The sequence below is a fragment of the Grampus griseus genome (assembly GCF_964374135.1).
Source record: "Grampus griseus genome assembly, chromosome: 3".
NCBI classification, from domain to species: Eukaryota; Metazoa; Chordata; class Mammalia; order Artiodactyla; family Delphinidae; genus Grampus; species Grampus griseus.
In genome coordinates, this window is record NC_139019.1 from 116282280 (window position 1) to 116294273 (window position 11994).

At 43.8% G+C, this 11994-nt stretch overlaps 1 protein-coding gene across 5 annotated transcripts in view; it reads right to left on the reverse strand.

The window, feature by feature from the left end:
* Positions 1 to 11848, reverse strand: part of NRG2 (neuregulin 2) — a gene marked incomplete at both ends in the record, with an annotated part of 178442 nt that extends 166594 nt beyond the window's left edge. For all 5 annotated transcript variants that reach the window (XM_082651663.1, XM_082651661.1, XM_082651662.1 and 2 more), the window contains one exon: positions 11158 to 11848. In XM_082651663.1, the coding sequence (XP_082507789.1) occupies positions 11158 to 11848 (691 nt within the window). The remainder of the gene's footprint in view (positions 1 to 11157) is intronic.
* Positions 11849 to 11994: the final 146 nt, after the last annotated feature.

An 11994-nucleotide genomic window follows, 5' to 3' on the forward strand; every position in this document is an offset into this window, starting at 1 on the left:
ATCTTAAAACCAATGCCTTTAATTCCTACTTCTGTACAACAAGCTCTGGGCCTAGTGCAGACCCTTCACCAGAGGCTCTGAGGCTGTGACACCACACAGAAGAAGCACAAAGCCCACATTATGTGTGGGCAAAGGGAGAAGCTGGGGTAAAATCGGCAGAGGTGACAACAGTATTCCCAAGGGAACCAGTCTCAGCTCCAGCTCCCATTTGCCCTCTCAGTTAGCTGAGTGCATACCACGCACAGTGGAAACCTACTCAGGTGATTTACATACTGAGAAACAAAGACAGCCAACTCCCAAACTGGGGGCCACCCATGTGCCTCCCTTCAACCTACAAATTAGATTCTTTCCCAGCAGCAAGGAGTTTCTCTCAGAGGTGGTGATGTCTTGTTCTGCCCAGAGTATACTACCTGGCTCCACATCCAGTGGAGCCTGGCCCAGTATTGGCCAGAATCACTTGGGCCGAGCCCCAGAGGTGCTATCTGAAAGGGATTACTGTCAGTACTTGGCCAGGACAATTTAACGCACGTGTTACTAAAAGGCCAGTGAATGTTACTAGCCTTTTTGGAGAAAGCATTTCCTCTTGAAAAGGACACCTAGAAATACAAGAGAAGCTTTCTTGGGAAAACCCCATATTTTGTCTAAAATGAACCAGACCTGAGAAAAGTTTAGCCCAACTTGTTGGATATAGTCCCACCCACGTAGGTACCTATCTCTTGCCTTGTTCCTATTTTCCCACTAGGTCCATCAGACCTAAAGTCCAAGAAAGGATTGCGAACTTTGTACTAGAAATTTCTGGAAACTTCTCTGGTTCTTGGGAACAGGGGCTGAGGGATGGCTGTTATATTTATGACGTAAGCAAGTATGACAGCAGGCCTAAGTAGAAAGGTAGGAGCTAGATGGGATAAGGTGGGAGGGGTGGAGCCCCAGGTAAGAGGGTCTCAGAAGAGAAACCCACCTGAACAGACTGTGAAAAGGAAACCATCTAAGAGTGAGCAGTCAGACAGGCTGCCTTTGGAAACCCCAGTGTCCTTTGAAAAAAATCTTCACCTGTGGGCCTTGGTTTCATTCTGTGACAAATGAGTCATGTCGTGGTCTGAGTCTTCTTTCTTCCTTTTAAAAACATTCTTCTTTTTATTATTATGTTTCTCTGAAATTCAATCAACCACTGACAATGTCGGGAAAGTCGCACTGTATGCAGCCCTGCTGTTATTTTATTTCTCACTCAGAGACAGGAATTCAGACACAACAGATCATCTACTTAATCTACATGTTCCGTCCTGACTGGTAAATAAACTCTCTTCTCTAAAGCCATATAAAGTTACTCCAGAGGAGAGCCATCAATTGGGTTGTGCTTGTGAAATTCATTACTGGCCTAAGCAACATGGTGAAGTGCTGTACTGAGATTTTATGTATGGCCACAGGCACCAGTGAAAGGAACTCTGACTCGCTGAAGCTGAGGGCCACAGCCTTCTGCAAGGTGATGACTAGGGGCCCTTAGGAGCCCTAGGCTTGAAGAGAGCTCCCTCTGGAGAGGCCCCTCCCATCCCCACCCAAGGGGATTCAGCCAAGGAGACATGGCAGAAAAATGTCTCATTTCAAGGCAAAGACAAAAGAACGAACATACTAAAAGAGAGATGTGAAGAAATATTAGGTTTCTACTCCCTACCCTTTCAGAAGAAAAGAATGATCTAAGAACCAGTACTGGCTTCCAGAAGGCCCCAAGCTGCCTATAGGCAAAAAGGTACAACCACTCCTAATTTGTGATCTCAGCTTACTACAGAAGATGCCTGGTCACACCTCTTACCTCTTTAAGGTATTCAGCCTGAAGCATGAACAGGCCAGGGTAAGAGACTCCAACTGACCATTCCAGTGAGAAACCAGAATGGGGAATAACCAAAAAGCTTGCATGGCAAGTGAAAATGGAGAATTTTGCAGAATGCGAACTAACTAAAAGATAGGAATGAAACACAAGCCAAAATATTGACATGTATGAGGTAAACCACCTAGAGATAATTCTAAAACTCAAGAACAGAAAATTACTTGCAAGAAAATGAAGAAACTATGGACTATCAAGAAAAAAACAAACAAACCTGAAACATAACTGAGAAGCAAAATTCTGCCCTTTATCGAAATGTCTGAAGACATCCTCCATGGTTGGTCTAGTCCTTAAGCCTGAGCTGTCATTTGAGGAATCTCGAAATTTGTCTAGGACAACGTGGTCTTTATAAAGAGAAAGCAAAGGTCTCACTTTTCCCTTACTTGGCAATAGCCAGTAGTCAAATATTTACTAAAACATATTTTAAGTTTCAGGCCCCAAAGATCTTACAATCAGGTGAAGGAGCTAAGACACTGACCCATCAAAAGATAATTAACAGTGCATGGCATTAAATGACGTGTCATATAAGTGATACAGGCCATAAATACTAAAAGTCTAAGAACAAGAAAAAACAATACTTCCTAAGGTCAGGGATGTCTGGCCAGTCCAGGATCTGAGGGGTAATAATACCCAACAAATATTTAGAGGAATGACTCAAAGCAGAGTCTTTGTCTTACAAACATTTAAGGAGCAAAGTTTCATACTTCCAATGGGTACCACACATCAATTAATTTATTAAAATTAAACCCTACAATTCCCAAAATGCCACCTGTTACATGCCCATACCTGTACCCCTCTGACCCTGGGCAGCCACCAGACCCATCCCAACCCAGTGCAGAGAAACAAGGAAAGAGTATGAATGATTCAGTGTGAATCCACCCCCAACTCTGGAAACCCCCAAATCAAAGCAGGATGAGTCAGGGACCTTCTTTCTTTGAAAGAAAAAAGGATGCTTTCAGCCATTTTCCAGTGACTTTCAGCAACTCCTCCTAACAACAATACAATGTAAGATAAGACCTGCCGAAGTAAAAAAGCAGACCTGGCAGGACTCCAGAATGTGGACCCTTGGTTGACCCCACAAGCATGATGAAATTTTGAAACGGTCATTTTGAAGTTTGAGTCTTAGTCCTCCCATTTGTGAAACAGAGAAAAGCAGTTTCCATCCGTGGGCTTCTCTAAAAATTGACTAAAACATATCCATGGACACATCAAGATTTGCAGCCTACTTGGGATCTCTATAGGACCAGCATTCATACCCTGGACTCACATGGGCTTCCCTACAATTAGACCGCACACATAATACAGTTTTCAGTAAAAATTTCTCCCCTTGTCTGCCTCCAGTCCTCCAGAACTTAATATTTTCACTTACTAGTCTTCCTGCTCACATTGGTCTAAGTTAATAAGATTTTGTTAATAACACTTATTGAGCAGGTGCTGTATTAATTATTTTACATGCATTATCTCATTTAATACTCATAGCAATCCTATTAAGTGCTATCACTATCCCCATTTATAGGAAACTAAGATACAGAAAGTAATTTGCCCAACATCACCCAGTTAGAAAATGTAGAAAATGGTTTCCAAACCCAGGTTCATCTGGCTGTAGAGCACAAACGCTTAGTCATTACACTATATTTAGCAGACATTTTTTTTTAAAGGAAGAGCATCTATGAAAAACCTTCAGCTAACATCATACTTAATAGTGAAAGTCTAAATGCTTTCCCCCAAGGATGCTCATTCTCACTACTCTTATTCAGCATTGTACTTGGCAGTTCCAGCCAGTGGAATAAGGCAAGAAAAAAATAAAGGCAAACAGATTAGAAAGGAAAAAGTAAAAATGTCTTTTTTTTCACTGACAATACAGTCATGTACATAGGAAAAAAATCCTTAAGAAATCTACCCCCAAAAACGTTACTGAAATGAATAAGTGAATAACTAATACAGGATACAAGGTCAATATTTTAACAATTATCTTTCTATATACTAGCAATGAATAAGTGGAAAACAAAATTAAACAAAAATACCATTTACAAAAGCATCCAGAAAACAAGAAGTACTAAGGAATAAATTTAACAAAATGTGACCCATTCACTGAAAACTACAACACGTTATTGAGCTGCTTTTAACTGAAGCCTTCAAATACTACTTACATAATTACAAATAAACTCATCAGTCTAGCACTCAAGATGGGTGGGAATATAATCCTAACTTACTAGGACCTTTGCCCATTTGCTCCTTTCATCCTGGTTATTTTGTATACTACAAACATGCCCCTCGGCCACTGAGAATGCTGCTCTGTCTGCATGGAATTGATTTAATCAATCAGTTCATCTCTCTCTATCCCTAAACCACCTCTACCTCTTCTGTCTCTGACTATTAGAACCACATCTCAAACTGCTTCTCCAAGAAACTTTCTTTAATCCTCTAACCAGATCTTTCTTTCTTTTATGACTCTTCCCCTCCTCCCAAAAGCACTATGTTGGTGTATCTTATGGCATTTGTCATACTCTAGACTGAATTACTGTTATATCTTTGTACTTCTAGATTGTAAGCTCCTTGGTGACAGGGACTGTCTGATGCAATTCCCCTAACGTACCTAGTTCTTTACACAGAGCACATTTGTTGAAGCAAACATTTGAAAGACGGAAATGAAAGAAAGCTCTTTTAGTAATACAACCTCTGGGATACCAAACTGCATCACTGTCCCAATCAAATTAATGATGTCCTGACTTTCCCATGGTTGGACCAGGTATTTAGCCATGTGGTAATCTTCCTTATATTTAATTCTGAGGAATGTTAGTTCAGCTTGGCTTCTGTTAGTTGGACCAATATCAAGATCAAGACCAAGTAAAACATCCCAGCCTAAAGGACAAAGACAGATCCTCAGTCTGTATAAACAGACGAGGGAGGGAAGGAGGAGGGGGAAGCCAATGTCCTAAGCACAAAGCAGGAAATCATTGAAGGAAAAAAAGAACCATTAAAGATTCTGCTTCCTAAGAGAGAATAAAAAGTAACCTGAACATCACATCTTGGGGGTCTGTGTTGCTAGTAGAATAAGGAAACTCCCTAGGATACCTGTGCCTCTGCTACTCTGGAAACATCTGCAAGGGCAAATGGAATGTTAACTACCTCCAGCCCCACCCCAGGAGGCAAGCAGCACAATCAGGTTCTGAGCTGAGGCACAGAGAAGAGCTAGATGCTCTGTCCCAGAGAAGGTCCCTGGAGAGGCTATTTGGATCTCACTGCATGTACAAAGCAGGAAGGGAATGTCACCGTAGAATGGAGCTTGCCTGCCACACTCTGCCAACAGCAACCAGCCAGAGCAAGAAGGCTCCTTAACTCAACCTCATTTCATAATTATCAAAAACATCACAGCTGGTTAGCAGCAAATGATCTCAGTCAAGTGTGGAATCTCTGTCTTTTGACCCCAGATTGGCAAAAGCTTCCCAGCTCTTTGCCTGGGTACAGCATGTCCTCTTTCATGTCATCCTAAAGCCTTTTAATCATCCTCCAGGTTTGCTTCAGTTCCTACAGGCTTGCTTGAAACATTACTCACCAAGATTCATTTGTGTGTACTGTTGTTTTTAAAGGAGTCTACTTGAACTTCACATAAGACAGTCATTTTTTCAAACGTCATAATTTAGCACGTCCACTGCTCAATTCATCTACTTTCCTCAGTTTTCTAAAGAGCTCCCTATATCATCTCTTGAAATTCACAAACTGGGTTTATCTCTATGTACAAATTCCAATAAGTAAGTGGGGAGGGTTAATTCACGGGAAACAAGTAAGACAAAAATCCCCATTTCACACACATCCATCCAAACTCAAAATTTGGAGGGAAATTTCTTTTACCTTTGATGTAAATTATACTACCAACGCTTCAGACCCTGAAAAGAAAGACCCAAGAACAAGTGTCAAAGACTGCACAGGGGAAACTTCATTGATAGTGAGATCATTCCTTTTTCAAGTCAATGTTCAAAATTGCCATATGCCACTAAACCAACAGGCTTTAGAGGGTTAAGACGTCCCACTGTTTAGATTTGCATATTTGCTTTCCCCTACTTATCCAAATGGAAATTCCTCGATCCTCTGAAATTTTAACACTACGTTCAAATCAGTTACCTTAAACATACTTCAAAATAGTATTCAAGTGGCTAATTCCCCCTGGAGTCATACCAGCTATACAGGAATATGATCAAAATCAACCTCTTCATCAGCAACTGGGGTCTTTGGTTTCTAAATGAGAATCGAAGCAATCATGCACTGTGGAGTTTTCTCTTCCCATATATGGGATCATGTGATTTCCCACATGGATGCTATTGTGAGATTACCTACCAAGAGTGTAAACAGTGGGAACTGCTGTATGGGCAGAGCTGCAGCCCTAAAGCTCAGTGACAAACCTTTGGATCTCTCCTTTGAGCACCCCAATTAAGACTCACAAAATTCACTGCCATAAAAAACTTCTTAATGGCAAAGTATCTGAAAAATAAGTTGGTATTTTTATTCCTCACTCTAGGGTTATATTTGTAAGGTAGGATATTGGTTAAGATCTTGGATTAGGTTTAAAATATATATATATATATATATATATATATATACACACACACACACACTACTTGGGAAGAATTTACCATAATATTGGCTTAATGGCAAAATTAACATTCTCCATCTGTTAAGAAAAAAAATAAGATTACTTTGAAAAACATTTTGCTTTTAGAGAAATACACATTTCAAGAATATGTTATAATTGCCTAAGAGCTGGGTAGCTGAGGACAGGGGTAAGAAGAAGACTTTTCACCGTATATTTTTATGTGCTTTCTAAGTTTTGAACCATATGAAAGTGTTACATATTCAAAAATATAAATACAACTTTATAAAGGAAAAAATTAATGACATATTTGCTATTAGGAAATGAAATTAAAATGTCATAGATAGGGACTTCCCTGGTGGCGCAGTGGTTAAGAATCCACCTACCAATGCAGGGGACATGGGTTCCAGCCCTGGTCCGGGAAGATCCCACATGCCCCGGAGGAACTAAGCCCATGCGCCGCAACTACTGAGCCTGCGCTCTAGAGCCCAAGAGCCACAACTACTGCAGCCCGCGCACCTAGAGCCCATGCTCCACAACAAGAGAAGCCACCACAATGAGAAGCCCGAGCACCGCAACGTAGAGTAGCCCTCGCTCGCCGCCGCAACTAGAGAAAGCCCGCACAGCAACAAAGACCCAACGTAGCCAAAAAAAAAAAAAAAAAAAGTCCTAGATAATAAAAGATGGTTAAGAGCCTTGGGACCAAGGAGAAGTTAGTCACCTAGCTAGTTAATATAACACCCTCTCTAGCCCCCAAACCTTTTGTTAATTCAAGTTGATAGTTACCTTATTTTTGTTTAAACATGGGGGGGCGGTGATAACCTGCCTTCCAAAAAAAAAAAAAAGAGGGTCTTCTTCAACAAGACCTAGATTCTCCACTGCTCAGATCCCATTAACACTAATCAGCACAATGATTAAGCACATTGTGGTTAAGTACTCTAGTTGATTACGACTCCTTCAGAAAAAAAGGTTCCCATAGCGACAGGTAAGGGCTATCATCAAACTCAGCTTTTCAGCACAGGACTTGATGTCACAGATAGGAGAGTTAAGATTGTTTTAGTATTAATCTGGAGGCTTGCTTTTTGAACTTCACTTGACTTCATCCATTCAAAAGACACTTATGAGAATCCCTCTGTAAGCCACCGGCAGTACCAAACATTGAAAGGCAGGAGAGCTAGGAGAAAGACCTCAAAGATAAGATATGGTTCCTGTCCCCAAGAATCCCAGTCTGCTGAGGAAAGCAGCCACTGAAAGAAATAATGACATTGTGATGGTAATTCTACCCCTAAATCTATAACCAAGCCTGTCCTCACCACTAGGACTGGTCAGTTTCTAATCTAGTTTCACTTTCCCCATCTTCAAGCTGCAGCACAGCTGGGTTTCCAGCTGGCTGAGGAAGAAAAGATTCTTTAAATAAACAGCACTTTAAAAATATGCAGTCGCTTTTGCTATACTGAATTTTGTGAACCACCTTGCCCTAATATGTGAATCTGGGTGCCACATTAATTTAAAACTATCCTAAAGAACATAAAGTCCCCCAGGAATACACCTTTTCTAGCTTTAACAACAAAGTACACTACGTTGGAAGAAAAAGGCAAATCATAAAGTCCCAAAGGAAGAATGATCTTTCTTTTAAAAAAAAAAATATCTATTGCATCTATTCAATAAGGAAACAATTTAAAAAAACATACACATATAGGAAAGCAAATGATAGAGTGTGATTAAACCAAAATATATGCAACCGTCATTAAAAATGTAGGACTATTTGCAGAACAGGATGCTTTCATAGCATTGTACAGAGTTGCTAATCCCTGAGAGTCCTTTTCAAATCTTTTTCCTGTTCTTTCCTCAGAAGGCACAGAAAACACCTCCATATATGTAATCTGAGAAATGCAAAGATTTTACTCCACTCTTTACCACCAGAGGTAGTAATTTGGGATGAATGATACACATTAGATCTATAAAAATGCCCCTCTGGCACACATTGCTATTCCAGAAGGACTTAACAGGCTACAAGTCAACATTTCATAGTTGTGGTAAAATTAGCCATTTATGAAGACCTTTATCTCTCTGTATGGTACCTTATCCCAAAGTCCTGGCCCACCAAAACACAGCTTTCTGGACAATCTCCCTAGGAACCATACCTCTCAGAGCCCAGACAGGCTCACAGCTGAAAATGGCTAAATAAAGTAACAATTTAACCACAGTTGCTCAATATAACGGCCATGATGACAGTTTCCAGGTGCCAGTTTCCCTATTTTGCAATGGGCAGATCTGCTCCAAGGAGAAAATGTTCCCAATGACCCTGTGGCCCAGACGGCTTTTTTTAGAGATAGAAAACAGAAAATGAATTTGTTAGTTATTTCCTGCTGAGCACAAGTAAGGTGTTGTGGTTAGTTAGGAAGATTTGTTTCCTTATTTAATATACCATTACTAGTGCATGTTTTCTTCAACCACATTGTAGAAAATAAGAAAATGTAGTTTATGCTCTTCTGTCACATTATCACCAGTTCCACAAGTTTCCTCTCACAAAAATGTCCTTTAATTTCTAATCCCCTTAGATAAAGCCCCCAAACTGACTTGTATCTATATACTATCAACTCAAAGCAAAACTTTTTGCACTCTAAAATGTTTACTCCCATACACTTTCCTGCCCCTTGATAATTTGTGATGTATGAGGGCCCTCTCGTTAGCAGTGATTGCAGTCCTAAATTTATCTTTTTGAGAACTATATTGCACATGCTATGTTCATAATATGAGATGACCACAACCTAAAAGCAGACTATATTTCTGAACCCCAGTTCTTTCATGATCTCCACATTCAGCTATTAAGCTATTAAACACTCACTAAAACAAACAAGGTAGAATTGATGGCGGAAGGAGGAAAGGAGGAGGAAGACAGGGGACGATGACCACTGGGGCTCAGTGGACCAGACAAGGGATTATGTGGCAATGTGCACGACGCACATTCAGGAGCAACTCACTGAAAGCCAAAACAGAAGCTGTCCTTGGATAAGGTTCAATAAATGTTTTTACTATTTCCCACTGCACAATACAGTTCCACAGCTCCCCAAGGGATCTCAGACAAAATGCTTAACACAATAAAAAATTAGAAATTCTTAACTGGTCTCAATTTGTCATCATCAAACATTTCAGAGCATAAAACCAACATTAAAGAGCAGTCAACAATATTCCTCAGGACAATGTCAGAGAGATAAACTGCTGTTATCACCAAAGTTTCTTTCTTCTTATTAAGACACTGCAAGAGTCTTCTGATTAAAGTGGTCACAGTTTAACATAATACCTAGATATACTCTCACCACTAAACTAAAATTCGTCTCCTGAAGGACAGGGGTGGGGAGGGGGCGGGGGACGTGGGGTAGAAGGGAAGCTTTTGAAAGTCAAAGGCATTGATCTAGAAAGATGAGGGCAGCAAAACTTCCTACAAGCTGTTACACATTCTTTGCTACTCAAAGCCTATTTATACTACCCAGAATCACTTGGTAAACTAGTAAACACACCAACTTCTATGACAGACCAGGACATCTGTCACAATTCAGTGATTACACAGCTCAAAGTCACACTGCAAACACCAAATCCAGCCTTTGGGGATAAAATGAAACCCCAATATGAATAAGCACAAGACAAGCTAACATCAAACACTCCAGTCTGGGGACAATTTGGTTCGAAATATCTTACTGAGAAGTAAGTACTGGATTCAGGGACAAGAAAAAAAAAGATCTTAAACTGACATTTCTTTGACTTTTGACATTGGAGACCTCCATTCCCAGCCGCACAGATCTACAGATTTCAGTGTTTTGTTTCTAATCACCTGCAGTCCTGTTCAGCACCCAACATCATGAAGATGAGATATGCAGTCAACACATCCTGCTGGTGAGATGTCAGAGCTGAACTTACAGCATTCAGCAGAAGTTACTCTATTTTGCCGTCATCACAATCAACAGACCTAGGAAGATCTCCCAGAAACAGCCAAAAGAGGTGTCTGCTCACTAGTCGTGGAGGTTAAGAGAGGGCTGTGCTACCAGCTTAGAAAAGACAGGCAATCACGATGCAGAAAAAAACCCTGAGCCACATGGGGGACAGAAAACAGTAGCAGAAAAAGTCCCAACTCTGCCTGCGCCAGCGGTGTGGATGAGCTGACCGGGAGCCCAGGAGAGGAAGGAGGGGGCGGGGGCCATGATTCCCTAGGAGAACTTGTAAGCGGAGGCCTTCACAGCCTGGGAATCTGCCCAGCTGCTCCTGCAGACCCTGCCAGCCTGGGCAAGGCAGGCCCGTGGGAGCAGAGCGGGCAAGGCCTCCGAGGGTCACTCCTGACTCACTGAGCCTCGGGCCAGCAACACCAGGACTTCTCCGTTTTTCCTGCCGCTACTGGGCTATGATGGCAGTTTTCCAGCCCCACATGCCATACATCAGCCGCAGATCCCTGCTGGCACAGGCCAGCGCGTCCCCCCGCCCCCACCCCTGGCACACTTTGAGCCTGATCCTCCTTCTCCCCAGCCCAACACCCTCACCCACCATGCCAAACGCCCTGCACAAGGGCGGCCCCACCCCCCAGCGGCCGGCCGGGGCGCTGCCAGGCCTGGGCACCTGCAGCACCTCCCGCCCCACCCCCATTCTCCACAGCTTCGCCCCTCCCCCCTTTCTCTAGCAGAGGGAGGGGGCGACTCACCGCAGTCAGTGCACAGGATCTTGCCCACCTCTTTCTTGAGGTTTTTGCCGTTGGTGTCAAGAGGGGCAAAGGCTGTCTTAAAGACCAAGGGCTGCTCCGTGGGCTCCAGGAAAAAGATGTAGCGCTGGTTCCTTTCGAGCGGCGCACAGGAGCCCACGCTGATCACCTGCTCGCGCTGCAGTCCCCCGCTCCGGAGCGGCCACTTGTCCAGCACCTTCACCAGTGCCACCCGACCCGAGGCGGGCGGCTCACGGGTGCTGTTGGAGCTGGAGCCGCCGGCCGGGGCCAGCCCCTGTACCTTGCCCTCCACCACCACGGGTGCCTTGTACGCCTGGTCCTGCACCGACTTGAGGCTAGGCGAGTAGCAGGCGAGTGACACACCGAAGAGCAGCATAGAGAAGCCGGGGGCCGGGTCGCGCCTCATGCCGCCGGCGGCTGCGGCTCGCGAGCGGGCGGCGGCTCTCCGGGCTGCGGGGCTGCGGGGCTGCGGCTGTTGCGACGGCCGCGGCTCTGGGGGCGCAGCGGGACGAGAGATGCCGCTGTTGCTGTCGCTGCTGCTGCTCCTGCTGCTGCTGCTCTCGCCGCCGCTGCTGCTGCTGCTCCTCTCGCTGCTGCTGCTGTCGCTGTAGCTGCTGCACCGAGCCTTCTCCAGTGGCGGCGGCGGCAGCGCTGAGCAGCAAACCTGCCGCATCTGGCCAGGCCATTTGGGGGGCTCCGCCGCTCCGCCGCCGCCGCCGCCTTGGGAGGGGAAACCAGAGCCCGCTGGAAAACCGGAAACAGCGTAACGTTAGCGCCTTATAGCCCTCCACCCGCAGCCCGGGGAGGCGGCCCAGCTAG